This window comes from Pygocentrus nattereri, chromosome 19 (genome assembly GCF_015220715.1).
Source record: "Pygocentrus nattereri isolate fPygNat1 chromosome 19, fPygNat1.pri, whole genome shotgun sequence".
Lineage (NCBI taxonomy): Eukaryota > Metazoa > Chordata > Actinopteri > Characiformes > Serrasalmidae > Pygocentrus > Pygocentrus nattereri.
In genome coordinates, this window is record NC_051229.1 from 26,594,412 (window position 1) to 26,610,899 (window position 16,488).

Genomic DNA, 16,488 nt, shown 5'->3' on the forward strand with positions numbered 1-16,488 from the left:
ACTGTGGCGACCCCTAAAGGGAGCAGCCGAAATAAGAAGAAGAAGAGTTGATGTGTGAAATTTCGGCCTTCTAGGTCTGACCTGCTCAACTGTAAGTGCTGTTTTTATGAACTGGAAGCATTTAGGAGCAACAACTGTTTAGTCACAAAGCAATAGACTACCAAACTCTCTTTTACATTACATTACATTACATTACATTTAGCAGACGCTTTTATCCAAAGCGACTTACTCTTCTGCTGCATCACTCACAGCAGAGTTACAAACGACTCTGGAAGCAACATCAGCGCAAAAACTGTGTATCAGAAGCTTCATGAAATGGGTTTCCTAGGGCAAGCAGCTGCACACAAGCCTAAGATAAGTACAAACAACACCTTTGGGATAAATTAGAATATTGATTGCGAGCCATTGTTCTTTTGATTGAAGGGGCACTAATTCCCAGACACACTCCACAATCTTGCGGAAAGCCTTGCCAGAAGAGTGGAGGTTGTTATGGCTGCAAATATAGGGCCAACTTCATAGTAATGCCTATTGCGAAGTCTGTTTTAAAATCCTGACTGATTTTGAGCAAAGAAAACAGTCTATGGACAGTCTCTCTGTCCTCCTTGTAGACAGAGAGCACACAATGGCCTTCAATGTGCATGTCTATTTGTGTCATTGTATAGAGGAACCCTGCTGGCAGTGTGTGTGTGTGTGTGTGTGTGTGTGTGTGTGTGTCTTTATTCTTCTGTCTCAAATAGGTTTGGCCTAAAGCCAAGAGAATGTATCACTATCTGTGTAATTCATATATTATAAATGACAGAGAGAAACAAAAAGACAAAGAAAGCTAAGCTACATACACCATAAATACAATGAATCTCCACTTTATTAGAGACTCTTATATTGTAATTCTATTTACTGGTCATTTTATGAGCTTTGACGTCATCATTTAAAATTAAGAAAATTTTCAATAATATAAAACTAATTTGTTTGAAGATATAAGCAATGATTATAAGAGAATGCTCTGCTTTACATAACAGTTTTCAGCTGAAACTTCAGCTACAGTGACTTATGAATTAAGGTCTATACCAATGTAATAACATCATTAATGGGCGCTTCTGCAGCTACAGAGACTTTTAGGTCCCACGGTAGATTTTAATATATATGTTGAAGATGTATAGAAAGCATACAAAATGTTTTATTGGTGTCATAACACACGTTCACAAACAAAATTGTTGCTACATGTAAAGAGCTCATGTAACTTGTGAAGCATATTTCAAGTCAAAACCAGTTTTGTTCATGTCTCACACCTGTGATGTCAATCTTCAAATGCATGAAAAGAACTTCGATTTCAAAATGCAATCAAACCTTGTATCTCCAAAATTAGAAATTTACAGGAAAAGAAAAAAATTAACTACTTTACTTTCAATGTCAATGGAACCAGAATTTTTTCCAAGTAATTCTGGGTGATTTCTTTTGGTCCATTCATCATGACAATTTAGATAGCAAGTAAAGGACAACAGGCTTTTTGAATTCATGTCAAAAACTGAAAAAACGTCAATAATGGATATACGATGTTTTCTCCTGGCAACAGCGATATGCAAAGTTTTTAGTTTTAACTTTTACTTTTTAACTGGATCATGGGTCAGATGAATGATCAGAATTTCAATATGAAAAGTACAATATATGATGCAGTACACAATAATAACCTAATAATGTTTAGACATTAAAAACAGTACACTGCATTTTTGAGTATTGTTAACTTTCTGTTCATCAGTGTCTTTCCACTCATTTACACATTTTTCCATTTCCGTCGTATTTAGTCAGTCAACCAAGACATTTTTGGTGTCTAAATTTTGCTGCTTTGGTTTAGCACTGGAGCTATGAGGCTTACTTTGCCAACAAGCATTAAAATTCAATAGTCACCCAAATCTTTTCCATACAAACATCCCCAAAACTTCTCTCAAACTGCTTAAACTTCACCCAGGCCTTTGTTAAGGTTGTGTTGATTTATTAATAAGATTTTGGACACAGTATGACTTACTGTGAGAAATATAAATAAGCAAAACTTCAAAGTGTAGCCGAAAGCAGTGGTCAGCCAATTTAGACAATTCTAAATTCTAACTCATGTTCTTGAACATCACACATGGATATAGACTATAGAATGCATTTGTAATTTCTGTTGTTTTATCATTTTATACATGTCTTCAGTTAAAAAATTCAGTATTTAGAGTCATTTATAAAAAGAATGAAGGCCGAGAAAAGATTTGGGTGACTATACTATGGACTATATTCATTGCAGTGATTGTTAGCAATATTGGCCTCACAGCTTCAGTACTACACTAAAAAAAAGCAACATTTGATCACCAAACATGCGTTGATCAGCCACATCAAGTGCAAAACTATGTAAATCTCATTCAAAAACAAGGTAGGTATTTCAAAACTTTTGATGGACAGTGTATGATGACTAAGTCTCTGAGGTTTTCAAATACTTAATGTTCTTTTGAGACTGAGCCTGGGCTTTTCTTGAGTTATGGCAGGTGGGGCTGTAGGTTGCTGTCTCTGTTTAAACTCTGTTTTTCCAGGAAAAAGGTGGGGCAGTTTTGATATCGTGTAGAGGTTTTCTGCACTCTTATATACTTCAGGTAGAATCAAGTCTCCCAAGCTACCAGCACCCTTTGTTGAATACTCATACACATTCCTCATGAAATCGGCCCTGGTGTTATACATCCTCCTAAAGATGATGGCGTAGCACTTTGGGAAGAAATGGCAGCACAGGATAGCATAATTGGAGATAAGTATGACCACCATCTCCACGGCTGGGAGATATTTTCCAGCAGTTGTGACATAGATTGGTATGAAGATGACCCAGGCCATGAGGTAGACAAGCATGCCGAAAGTGATGAACTTCGCCTCGTTGTATTTCTCCGGAAGCTTTCGGCCTTTGAAGGCAAAGATGAAGCAGACTAATGCCAACAGAGCTATGTAACCAAAAACTGCGCCAAACGCCACATAAGAGCCTTCACGACACTCTTCAAGGATGCTACTGGTGTTGATTACTGAGGTTTTGTGAGGACTGAACAGAATTAGCCACCAAGTACAGTTAGCTCCTTGCACCAAAACACAGAAACAGACAATAATGTATGGTTTGTAAAGTCGGCTAAGCGGCTTCATCTGGAAAGCTAGTAGGATCTTCAGAGACTTCACCAGGATGCAGGACACACACAGAGTGAAGCTCAAGCTGTAAAGCACCTGCCTCACTTTGCACTGGATGTCCATCGGCTTCCCTACGAAGAAAACAGAGCTTACGAAGCTTCCCACTAGAGAGAAAAGGATGAGCTGGCAGAGTGGCCCACCAGCTGCCTTCACTACAGGAGAGTCGCGGTGCCACAGGAAGAGAAACGACACCAGGAAAACCACAAGGACACCCAGAGCGGCCAGAGACAACAGAAACATGGCAAAGCCGTCATTCCAGGCGAAAAACTCCGGAGTCTTTGGCTTACAGGTTGAACTTCCAGGCTCTGCCCACTCCAAAATATTGTCGCAGCTATAGCACTGATCCATGTCTGAAAAAAAATGCATTGGTTAAATAAGCAAGCAATGAATAAGTAAAGTAATAAAATAAAAACAAAGGAGGGAAAAAAAAAAAATAACAGATATAACATCCTAAAAAATAACAAAAATAACATCCTAATTTACATAAATAGGCTAAAAAATCTCAGTTGTGGGTGTAGTTTGTTAAAGGGTAACTTTCTAGAGAAACTTACCAAATTAAAATGATTCACAATGAGAGTGATAGGAACCAGATGTCAAACGATATTTAATGCTTTTATGTTGTGTTATATTAATTTTCTGAAATGGTTACAGATATTCTGCCTTGAGACATTGTTTTACTGTATTTGTAAAATGTATTTGTTAAAAACACATTCATGGTGGAGAGATACCTGCAGTGTCTTGTCAGGCAAAATAGTGCACAAAGACAATTTAATATTTTTGCAGATTTACCATATTTTTAAAATTATTTACAATGCATATTAAATTGTAATGTTGTTGGCCCATTTTGGATGGTAAAAACATGCTGTTTGGTCATTTTGAATGGTAAATAAACTATAACTCCAAGTAAATCAAACCTCTGTGAAATCAAACTGTCCACTTAGGAAGCAACACTGATTGACAACATGCTGTTGTGCAAATGAAACAGACAACAGGTGGAAATTATTGGCAATTAGCAAGACACACTCAATAAAGGAATGGTTCTGCAGGTGGGGACCACAGACCACTTCTCAGTACCTATGCTTTCTGGCTGATGTTTTGGTCACTTTTGAATGTTGGTGGTGCTTTCACACTCGTGGTAGCATGAGATGGACTCTACAACCCACACAAGTGGCTCAGTACGCCAGTACACCAGGAGACGTGGAGGAGGCCGTAGGAGGGCAACAACCCAGCAGCAGGACCACTACCTCCGCCTTTGTGCAAGGAAGAACAGGAGGAGCACTGCCAGAGCCCTGCAAAATGACCTCCAGCAGGCCACAAATGTGCATGTGTCTGCACAAATGGTTAGAAACCGACTCGACGAGGATGGTATGAGGGCCTGACGTCCACAGATGGGGGTTGTGCTCATAGCCCAACACCGTGCAGGATGCTTGGCATTTGCCAGAGAACACCAGGATTGGCAAATTCGCACAGCCCTCCATGTGCTCGCCAGAGGTAGCCTGACTGCCAGTAGGTACCGAGATGAGATCCTCAGACCCCTTGTGAGACCATATGCTGATGCGGTTGGCCCTGGGTTCCTCCTAATGCAGGACAATGCTAGACCTCATGTGGCTGGATTGTGTCAGCAGTTCCTGCAAGATGAAGGCATTGAAGCTATGGACTGGCCTGCCCGTTCCCCAGACCTGAATCCGATTGAGCACATCTGGGACATCATGTCTCGCTCCATCCACCACATTGCACCACAGACTTTCCAGGAGTTGGCAGATGCTTTAGTCCAGGTCTGGCAGGAGATCCCTCAGGAGACCATCCGCCACCTCATCAGGAGCATCCCCAGGCGTTGTAGGGAGGTCATACAGGCACGTGGAGGCCACGCACAATACTGAGCCTCATTTTGACTTGTTTTAAGGACATTACATCAAAGTTGGATCAGCCTGTAGTGTGTTTTTCCACTTTAATTTTGTGTGTGACTCCAAATCCAGGCCTCCATTGATTAATAAATGTAATTTTCCATTGATGATTTTTGTGTGATTTTGTTGTCAGCACATTCAACTTTGTACAGAACAAAGTATTCAATGAGAATATTTCATTCATTCAGATCTAGGATGTGTTATTTGAGTGTTCCCTTTATTTTTTTGAGCAGTGTATATAAACAAAAGTCATTATGTTTCTCTATAATGCATCATATCATATATTAATCTATTTTGAATTGAATGAATGTGAATTTTGTATTAATATCAATATAAAATCAAATTGAACTAGATTTTTTTCTTAATGACTGTATAAACAATACACATATACCCTTAGTGGTTTAAAGTTCCAACAGTGTGCCTTAAATAAGTTTTTCGATGAGTAAATGTACATATTTGTACTTTTTCATAACCTGATGTTTTTAAAGAGAACAATACAATAAAAGGCCCAGAGGTAGCACCCTAAAAGACAGGGTGTGTGGAGTCAATGCAATTTAAAAATATCAAATATGGTACAATTACGTTTCCTAAATAAATGTGTGGAACATGTGCGCTTGAGGGCTCCACCCCAGGGCCAAGAGGGGTACTGCTCAGGAACAGTTTAGTACCTTTCTTTCTGAAAGTGTAGTGTGTTTTTGTTGCTGAAGAAGTGACTGTGCTTCAGACGTTTTGCAGGTGTGGACTTACCTGTGCTGTTGGAGTACTGATTCTCAGCACATTCAATGCAGTCATAGCAGCAGGTGTGCTGACCTTCAGCACTTTTCTTAAACTGCCCTGGGTTGCAGCTGTTTGAGCACTTTGATGTCACGCTCTGAGTCAAAACAAATTTAAAGTCAGAGATGATGATGAGCTTTTTACTTTACTTACTTTAGACTGTGAGATGAATAACTACAAAATAATACCACTTTCTATCAGATTTATCAGCTTCTTTTCCTCACTCCTGCAACTTAAGAATTCAGTCAGTTTTGTTTATTGCAGTGTAGTTGCTGTTCGGTAGTTATGGGAGTGAGGATTTTAAGTTTAGACCCACATACACACCCTTATGGGCATATTTACTACACTTTGCAGTAGCGCTAATGAATTTTGTGTAAACAGCTGATTAACAGACTCACAGCCTGTCACTCTCATTCAGAACTGCTATTAAAAGCAAGCTTCTCTTTTTGTGTCTTACAAAATTCTTAGTTTCCTCTAGTGACCTCAGTTATTTTATTGTTTTCCTTGTTTTTAGCTCTTTCCATATGAAAAAGAGTATGTGAGCATATGCAAACTTTAAACAAATCTGCTCAATTTACATGACTTTTTTGAAGTGACAATACAATGACTCTATAGAGAACACACTGACATAGTATTTTTCTGCGAATTCCAGGGCTCAATTTAAATATATTTGTTGAGTTTAACGTATTGGAAAAAACAAAAACAAAAACAAACAAACAAAAAAACCCATAAAATATCAATGCACCATAACTTTTGCACAAGTTTTTTTCCCCCAATGTATTAAATTCAGAAAATACAAATCAATTTGGTATTAAAATGTGCAGATTTTCCCTGTAGAGGATGTAATAACTTATTTTCACTTAGAAAATCAACAAAACATGTAATTTCAACAAAGGTGCCCACACTTTGGCATATAAAAATGACCAATATTGATTGATTGATTTATTTATTTAAAATGTACTTTAGTTTTTGAAATGTATTTTTAAAAATTATTAACTGATACACGTCCTTGTACATTTTTCAGTTTTTACTTTCATTTTATTCATTCATTTTTTTATCAATACGATTTATTTATTTGTTTATTTATTTACCAATTCTTGCTGTAGTTAGTTTACATGATCTGGTAGGTTAAGTGATCATGTTTCAATCTAAAAAAAAACTAATATGCAGGTTTTGTGACTGTCTGCATTCCCTGAATTTTTGCACTTGCTGCAGCTTTTCCACACGCCTTAGCGTATCTGGTCTTTAAGGGAATGAATTCTACAAATTCCACTCTATCAACCTTCACCATCATCGTCATAGTGTTATGGTTTCATACTACATACTTAATTATAGACTTCCTTTGCAAAACTGCGACAGACAGTGGACGGTGGTAATACTTACTAGTTTTAGGTTGGTGGAGGTCAAGCTGGAGTTTTGCTGATGATACATAGACACTACGTTTAACGTCTGAACACTTTGTCCAATCGTGCTCCACAGAGAAATCTGATAACCCAGATTGACATCTCCGTTTTCATCAAATGTGTATGATGTACCATTCATCTCATAAGTACTATTCCTCAGTTCAGGCAGTAGCTGGAACACAGACAGACATTGTCATCAATCAGCATGAGTGAAGAGAGAATTTTATAGTTTGCATGGTGTCGTACTGTGAGGATAAGTATGTTTAGAATAGATTTGGATAGCTATGGATTGCTTACAGTTGATATGAAGCAGGACACTAAAACATTATTACACAAATTGGTTCTGAAAATGCTGTTGATTGTTTTGAGAAAAGGTTGTAAGGCAAAGTAATACCCAAAAATCATTTATTTCACCATTCACAACTGGTAGATGTGTGTAGGTTCACTAGTGGTATTGGATAGTAAATAAAATGTCTATATTTGTGTTGTCAACAGCACAATTCTGGTTAATATCACTACCACTGTATAAATCAGTAGGTATCTCTACAATGACCCATTTCACATCAAACTATGTTTACATTTCAACGCCACAAACATACTAAATATTCCTTTAAATTTTTTTTATTAATTTTTCAGCTCCAAATGTGTACCATTTTTTTAAATGCAATTAATCAGATGCTTTGTCCCCTCCTCAGTTAAGCATCTTAGACAAAATAATAGTATGATAAAAACCCAGAAGTTGTTAGGGGGCTTAAAGCATCTGCTTATGTTGCTTATTAGGTAGAGCCAGCACTTAGCACATGAGAACTAAAGGGAGAAGCTATATGTTCATGCAAATAATAAGTTTACCTCCCATGGTTGGATGGCCCCTGGAGTAGTACAGTTCCTGTTGCTGCATAATTTAGCCACAGCTTGAGCAATCGCATTCACAGCCATCTGAATGCTGAAGACATTACCTGCATGGCAGAGTGGGCATGTGACATTTTATTGTTATAGGAGAAATCAGTGTTATGTCACAGCAGCAAAGAACTCACTTCTCAGTGTTTAATGCAGATGTGCTGCACTGGTACAATAGGACTTTGTAATAATCATGGGACATTTGGAAAAACAAACTAACTGGAAAGCTTTTTAAAACTTCCAGCTTCTATAAATCTTCCCAGGTCAATAAGAACACTGTTGAATAAATTAATGTCATGTGGTTATTTTTTCCCATATATTCATGAACCTGCATCAGCCACATAACTGTATGGTTTAAGAAATAAATATTCATCTTATAAGGTTGTTGTCCCACTGCACATTCAAATTTAAGGACTCAAACATGAACCAACTGAACTTATGGTTCTAGTTCTAGTTCATTGTCCACCTGCTCAAAGGGGCAGCTGGAACCACTATAAGAAGCACGATTAACGATTTAACAGACGTTTTAGAAAGTTTGGAAATTTCATGCTACAGGAATTTAATAGACTTTTAAATTTTTTTGTCATATTACAGCATCTGATTATGTTAATTAGCTAGCTACCTTACTTGCCAGTAAGCTTATTGACTGAAATGAATCAATGTACTGAGCTATACCGATATCCTGAGAGCAAGGCTAATTATACCTCTTGAACTCCCGCTGAAGGATGGGTGGCATCGCTGGGGGTCAGACTTAGAGCCAATGCTTAGCCACTCCTGCAGTCTTTTATATTGGGTGCCCACTACCTACATATTTTCACTTATTTTATTTTTGCTGCATGACACTGTTAAATCCTGTATAATGACCCACTGACCCACTGATCACCTATTGAGCTTCACATATTTTTATTGGCCTCTATCTAGGGGTTCAACACCACATTTCAATAAATCCACCCAAACTAATATTTCTGTATGCAGAAAGAAAACCTGTTTTTTATGGACTGAGAAAGCCAGTGATTAAAGCCTACTGTGACTACATGCTAGAATGCCCAGCTTATATAATGGTAGCCTTTTTAAAGGTGGCATTAAATGCCATGATACCCTGCATCGTTAAAAAAATGCCTTCAAGTATCATTTTCCATTATCACCACACTTACCTGCATCTGTGCTGGTTATCAGATTTTCCATCATGAAAACCTGCTCGTTGTTGTTGTTCATAAAAGTGGAGTAAAACTCTTTGAGCAAGCTGTTGTTCTTCTGAGCCACACTGTCAAACTCTAAATTCTTCAGAAACTCCTTAAAAGGTGTGATGTCTCTGCTCTCAAAGGAAAATCCTACAACCCAGCCAATGAGGTTAAGTTCCTCATGAGTGACCACTTTTGGAGAAGTCGACCAATTGTCACTGGCCACCCACAGCCTCCGGTTAGTATCACTGTCAATGATGGGTAGTAATTAGTCACATTCACTCAATTACATTTAAAAAATCTTCAAAAATTGAACTGTTCAAGGACAGCATAGTATAAATATGAAAAGAAGATTTGATTCCTTCACCCCATTGGATCAAAATCAGAGTGGAAAATCCATTTGGGACTTTTGCTGACTTTTAATTTAGAATAAAAGCCTTTTGCTTTGAATGATCCTTTACCTTAATTATGTTTATTTATTGAAACATTCCAGTTTTCAATGCCAATAAAATAATAGCTCTACCAAATGTTTCAGTAGTGACTGTTTCAATATTCATGTTTTTTCCCTCAATTTTAAACATAACTCAAAAATTCTAGCCTGTACATGACCAGCAAACACAGCTTTTTGCAGTTGTACACACACAAAATCATAATATCAAGATTAAATGCATAAAGCTTACTTAAAACGAGTTCTGCAGTTCTTAATGTTAAAGACTGACTTTAAATTTATTCGGTTTTGTTTGTTTCAGTTGCTTTTATGTTTCTCACTTGCTTTACTGTTGGGATTTCAAATGTCCACAGAAAGAGAAGAACGGAGCCTAACAAACTTCAGTTCCTGTGCTGACAGAAGCTGGAATACTAAAAAATTCCAGTGCACTTGTGTAGTGAATCAGAGAGGTTATAAAGGAGGAGATTAAGGAGGTCATTAGTTGAAATATAGTGATCAGCTTGTTGTTGGAGTGACAAGCAGGAACAGCTCCTCTGTGCATGTATAGCCAGAACAAGCTAGAAAACTGTTATTTGGGCAACACACAACAAACAATTCATGCTGTTTTTGTCAGATTTGATCAGTTTTAGTTTGGCTTTATTAGGTCTCTCTCTATTCAAAGAGATAGAAGCCTGTAAATAGCTGCCAATCAACATTGCCAAGATGATTGTTGAGTGGACAGACTTTCCTATAATGACTGTAAGTGAACTAGAGAGATTTTGGTTCAGTCTGCTATCATAGTTCCAGTAAATAAACACATAATTTAGAAGAACTCAAGCATGAACATGTCAAAGAGGCTGAGAACTGGAGTGACTGCTCATTAGCAAGCTTAGTCTCCTTAATTATTTCCTTTCTTCGCATCTTCTGTAAGTAAGTTTCTGCTTTTAATCACACACTCCCTTTCCTTTTATGCGTCTTGAAGTTTTTCTCTCCACCTCTCTGTAACGTCCTATCAGGAATTGGCCAGCCCGCCCCCTGTTGGCGGCTCTATGTACTTTTTCACGATTTTTCAACAATATAATATACATATAACATTTTGCGTGCAACATATTTAATAGCTACTGACAGATTTTCATTGATGTTCATGTCAGGGGACTATGAGGGCCATTCTAGATGCTTCAACTTACATTCCGCGAAGTGGAATGGTGTGTTTTGAGGTATGTTTTGGATCATTGTTATGATGTTATGATAAACCATCCTTTCTTCAACATCAGTTTTTCTAGGACTATGTTATACTTGCTAGTAGAATTTCCTGATATTTAAGATTGATCATCCATCCTGGACCATGCTCAGACATTTTAGGAACAGGGGCTCAAGGGGCAAAAAGGGATTAAACTTACATTTAATTTAAGGTATATTAATTTTGCATTATATTGCAATCATTCTGATCAAGACAGTCTAATCATACTTCAGATAAATCCAAGAGTTTAAGTGTTTTTCCCAAAGGCCTCCAAATCCACTAACGTTACAGCCTATGCAGAGATTTGAACCTCAGTCACAGTTTCCTGAGCTTCTGTAATTTTATGTATTCTGTAATTTTAACTTAGGTCCCAGGTTTAGTTTTAAGTTTTAACTTAACAGTTAAATGACAACTTAACATTTAACAATCTCTAAGAAGTTCTCTGATCTTGGAGTTCCATTTTACTTCATCAGTCCACAGCACTTCTTTCCAAAGTACCTCTGGCTTATTTAAATGTTTTATTAGGTGTTTTATTATTTAGAGTCAGGATTTAATAAACTGTAGAGCTGTCATAAGCTCCTAATAACAGTCTTTAGCCTGCCTAACTAGTCCAATTAGGCAATCAATTAAGGCCTAGCCTAAAGTTTATTAAATTCAAAGCTTTGCACAATTGCTATATTTTTAATATAAAATTTTGATCAAATTTAAAGCAACATTTGCAGGGAAATATTTTGAAATAGATTGCTGCATTCAAAAATCAATATAAAAAGACAAAACATGTCATTTATGACTTAATTTTGGACCCTCCAACACTGGTGGCCCTGATGTACCCACCTCTGGTCCAGCAGTCCTCTGAAGAGGCGACTCATGTGCTCTGGTTTGGCGAACGAAACCACCACCCTGACCTTAGTGTTGGTGTGTAAAGTCTGAATTATCCGGCTGACTGCAAATTGAAGTTTCTTGGTGTTGGTCACAGAATCAGGGAAGATTTCTTTGAAGGCCACACAGATTCCAGCCTGAAAAGCCTGAGACAAAAAGCTGTCCAAAGCTGACCGGCCATAATCTCCGTCTGTGGTGACCACTCCAACCCATGTCCATTTATTTTCTTGGAGAAGCTTGACCATAGCACTGGTCTGATGCATGTCACTAGGGACAGTCCGAGAGAAGGCTGGGAAACGACTCTTATCACTCAGAATATCAGCTGTGGATGCATAACTGACCTGTGTGGTGGACAGGCAAACAAGTGTGTAACTAATGTATTTCAATTTGGAGAAATCTGCTAATAAGCACTTCTTTATTAAAGAAGTGTCATTAGTCACACAATCACAGTGTCATCTCATCAGGTACAACACATCCATGTGTAAAATCATTAATCAGAAAATGTCCTGTGGAGTCCCACAAGGTTTGATTTTAGGGTCATTGATTTTCTACTTGTATGTTACCACTAGGTAATATCATCAGAAAAGAGGAGATAAATAAATAAACTTTGCTGATGGTACATGATTATACATTTTCTTCTTTAAGTCAAGAGTCTGACAGGCTTACCAACTGTGTGTCACATATTTCTCAATTGATGTCTCAAAATGGTCTATAACTAAATTAACAAAAAAAAAATATAGATCCTAAAATTCAGGGAAGGCTGCTTTGAAAAAAAAATAGGCATCCTTTCTCAATATACCAAACCTGAAGTACATAACCTGGGTATTATTTTAGATTCTAAGCCTTTGTTTTATTCCGCATGTAAACCTAGGCTTAAACTTAAAGAACTGCACTTACTGCCTGAATCTTTTAGGATTGATTTTAACCCCTTAATATCCCAGGCTAATTACATACTAAGGCTGATTATTCAGTGACTACACAGGGACTTTAATGCCAAGTGGCTGTGCTTTTCTGAGGTTATAGAGGTGTAATAAAACTTTAAGCCCTCCAGCAGTCTCTGGCCATATAAAGGATTAAAGATCTTTTATTGGTTTTAAAGCTCTAAATGGTCTAGTGCCCATGTACCTCACTGAATATAAATCTGTTTACTTTCCAACATGTGATTTTAGACCTGCGATTACACTTATAAGTGATAAGAAATGTGGAGAGGCCTCTTTCTGTTCTTCTAAACTCTTCTAAACACCTTTTATTCAGCACTGAAGCCTCGTATGCATTTTTAAGAAAATATTGAAAATGTATTTGTATTTAATTTAGCTTTTAATAAAACTTGAAAAATGTTTGCCAATGTTATGTAATTTTGTTAAATTGTGTGTTTGTTTGAATTAATACACTTTCATTTATTCAGTAAATTACATTTTCTTACTTTTGAAGTGAATAGAATTTTAGTACATTATTATTATTGTTATTCACTTGTACATTTTTACAGTCTCATGTACTACTGTACATTTCTCTCCATCGATCTCCAGTTTTGTATAGCCTCAAGTGTCATCATTTGCATTAAAATCAGATTTTTCTTTGTTTAGCAGACAGGAGGCTTTGTCCTGTGTCAATGAAGTACCTGTGGAATTAGCTCCAAGTTTAGCTCTCTGGCCACTGCGATGGACATTTCGGAGTGATATGCACCGATTACAGCTGTGCTGCGCTGTGAACATTTATCCATGTTGGTAAAGTCCATTGTGGAAGAGCAGTCATCCTGTGTGAAGTCTTCAGTGGCTCTCAGAGCAGTCGTAACATCTGAACATGTGTCATGGATCTTGTAGCCCAGGGTAACCCCTAGACGGGCCAGTAACGGAGAGTTATTCACCGTCTCTACAGCGTGGATCATGGCCAGTGACTGGCTCACACCAGCCGTGCTGAAACTGCAGCCAGTCAGAGACAAATGCGAAGATAAGTGAATAACAGGCCACAACACTCATCAAGCAATCTAACACAACATGTCTGCTCCAAATCTTTTTTATGGATCAGTATTTCAAATATTTTTGGAACTTTATCATATTTTAAGAATTACAGTGTTGATTTAAGATGGCTTTAAAGGCATTTTGCTTGTTGTTATTTTTCTTCTTTTTTGGTCTTTTTTTTTTGGAGTGTATAAATGGAAAAACGTACATCACCTAAAAAGAATAGAAATGATAATAATAGAGACCTTTTTTATAGATAACTGTATGGCATAGCATCTGAAACCACATAAAGTAGTCTATAAGTAAACTAGCCGACTTATCAATGTGACACAGATTGAAGAACATATGATGATTTGCATGATGCTAATTGTTGAGTTAAAATCAATCACTTGTGTGCTACATTAGCCTCACAACTCCAGCACTACACTGAAGAAGGACTCTTTGAACTCCAAATATGTCTAACGTTTGGAGTGAGAGAGAATGTCACAACCAACTATCACCTGAATAAGTTTCAGGCGTGAATCTGTGGTACTCACCCAATACAGGTGGAATCTTGTGGTTGATTCAGGTGGGTGGGTTTCTCCACACCTTTGTGGATGGGGAAAAGCCCTCCAATGATGAAGTTTCCAGGGACTGAAAATCCAGCTGGTCTGGTCTCTTTCGGGAGAACATCACTGGTCTGCTCTGTCACAGGCAGGAGCCTCAGAAGGATCAAAATCAATAGGTAACTCATAGCACCTTCTCACACCTGCGCTCTTCCCTCACTGTGCTCTATACAGTTTCACCTGCCTGACTCACCTGCCAGAATGACTACTTCTGTCCATGCAGCTTCACTTAACGCCTCCTGCTTCTTCCTCTACACATGCCCTGAGGAGGCGTGAGGGCACACAAAAACACACACACCAACACTCTGCTCATTCTGCTCCCTTCATGTGATGCGTGTACACACTCCTCCTCTTCACCACTGACAAATAGATGAATAGTATTTGTTTATTTGGGATGCCTTTAAGCTACAGCATTGCACTTGTATCATAAATCTATTTTGGTATTTTTCTGCAGAAACATTATCCATCCATCCATCCATTTTCTAAGCTGCTTCTCCCTCAGGGTCACTCTAGACCAAAAAACTCTTCTGCAGTGCGAATCAAACCACATCAACTGCTAGAACCAACCTCTTTTAGCAATCAACCAAATAACAAAATATTTTCAAAGACATCTAAATGTCACGATTGGCCCTGCAGTTACCCCTCCTGCCCACAGGAGGTCACTCTCGCCCCAGTTCTAGCACTCACTCACCTGCATCTAATCTGTAATTAGCTCAGTATTTAAGCACGCTGCTCTGAACTCACCTTGCGACGTCTTGTCTTCCCATAGCCATTTCGAAGCGTTTTGTCCTTTCTCTGTGTTTTTTGTGTATGACCTTGCTCTGTTTGAACTTGACCACGATTTAGGATTTCCCTTTGTTTGTATGCCTCTGGATGATCTTTCTTCTGTGTACCCCGACTACGATGATTGGATTCCCCTCTGTTTGTACGTTTTTTGGATTGGTTTAACCTTATCCTCAATAAACCTGCGATTGGATTCTACCCTGGTCTCGCGTTACATAAGACGTCGCCTAAAATGGATCCAGCAGGTTTGGAACAACGGCTGACTTCCCAGGACCAGAAACTGGACGAGTTGGCACAGCTAGTCCAGGGTTTGTTGCAGCGAATTTCCACGCCGGCAGCCCCACATGGCCAGGATTCGGATCAAGCTGCGAGTCCCGAACCACGAGGCCATCCTTCGCACTCCTCTGCATTTATAGCTGTACCTGAACGTTATGACGGCTCTCCGGGTATGTGCAATAGTTTTCTAATGCAATGCACTCTCTATATTACTCACAATCCCTCACAGTTTCGCCTTGAGACAGATAAAGTGCATTTTGTTATCTCGTTGCTCACTGGCAGGGCTAAAGAATGGGCCACTGCTCTATGGACAGTAAATAGTGCGATATTACAGTCCGAGAGCCGGTTTCTTTCTCAGTTTAAGGCTGTGTTCGACCATTCTCCCACCAGAAAAGAGGTGGGATCTCAAATATGTGACTTAAAACAAGGCACCCGCTCTGCGGCTGACTATGCTCTGGACTTCCGCACGCTCGCGGCGGGCAGTGGCTGGGGTGAACCTGCGCTAAAGACCATGTTCATGAGAGGGTTAAGAGAGGATGTTCAGGCTGAACTGGTGTTTCGTGGTCCTGAGCTGACTCTTAATCAGGCTATTGAGGCAGCCATATCTCTCGATACATTACTCCGTGGAAGAAGGAGGCTTTTGAGGGAGTCCCTTCCTCCTGTTTTTTTGGGAGAACCTTCTCCACGTGAAGCTGAGCCTATGCAATTGGGGAGGACACGGTTAACTCCGGAGGAGAAACAACGCAGGCGCAGAGAGGGCCTGTGTCTGTACTGTGGTCAAGCTGGCCACTTATGCTCATCATGCCCGACTCGTCCTGGTCAAACCAGGACGGCAGAGGTAAGCGTGTCATTCACTGATATGTTGCTGAATCACATGTCTATAGATGTTACGTGCATACTGGCCGCTGAGACATTTTCTGTATCAGCCCTTGTAGATTCGGGAGCAGCTGGGAATTTCATGGACATTGC

At 38.8% G+C, this 16,488-nt stretch overlaps 1 protein-coding gene across 1 annotated transcript; it reads right to left on the reverse strand.

The window, feature by feature from the left end:
- Positions 1–1,504: 1,504 nt before the first annotated feature.
- Positions 1,505–14,588, reverse strand: gprc6a (G protein-coupled receptor, class C, group 6, member A). Its single transcript, XM_037531216.1, has 8 exons — positions 14,392–14,588; positions 13,516–13,816; positions 11,853–12,238; positions 9,319–9,599; positions 8,123–8,229; positions 7,254–7,445; positions 5,844–5,967; positions 1,505–3,542 (listed from the first exon to the last, which is right to left on the reverse strand). Exons 1-8 carry the CDS (start codon positions 14,586–14,588, stop codon positions 2,461–2,463), a joined length of 2,670 nt encoding a protein of 889 aa, XP_037387113.1. The 3' UTR covers positions 1,505–2,460.
- Between the last annotated feature and the right edge of the window lie 1,900 nt (positions 14,589–16,488).

Bases quoted from the DNA above. Each gene is read 5' to 3' on its own strand.
- gprc6a (XM_037531216.1), bottom strand. From the start codon at position 14,588: ATGAGTTACCTATTGATTTTGATCCTTCTGAGGCTCCTGCCTGTGACA. The intron at 9,600-11,852 runs GTGGGTACATCA...CATCATTGACAG, and splicing joins AGAGGACTGCTGGACCAGAG to TGATACTAACCGGAGGCTGT. The intron at 8,230-9,318 runs GTGGTGATAATG...TCTGCCATGCAG, and splicing joins CAGCACAGATGCAGGTAAGT to GTAATGTCTTCAGCATTCAG.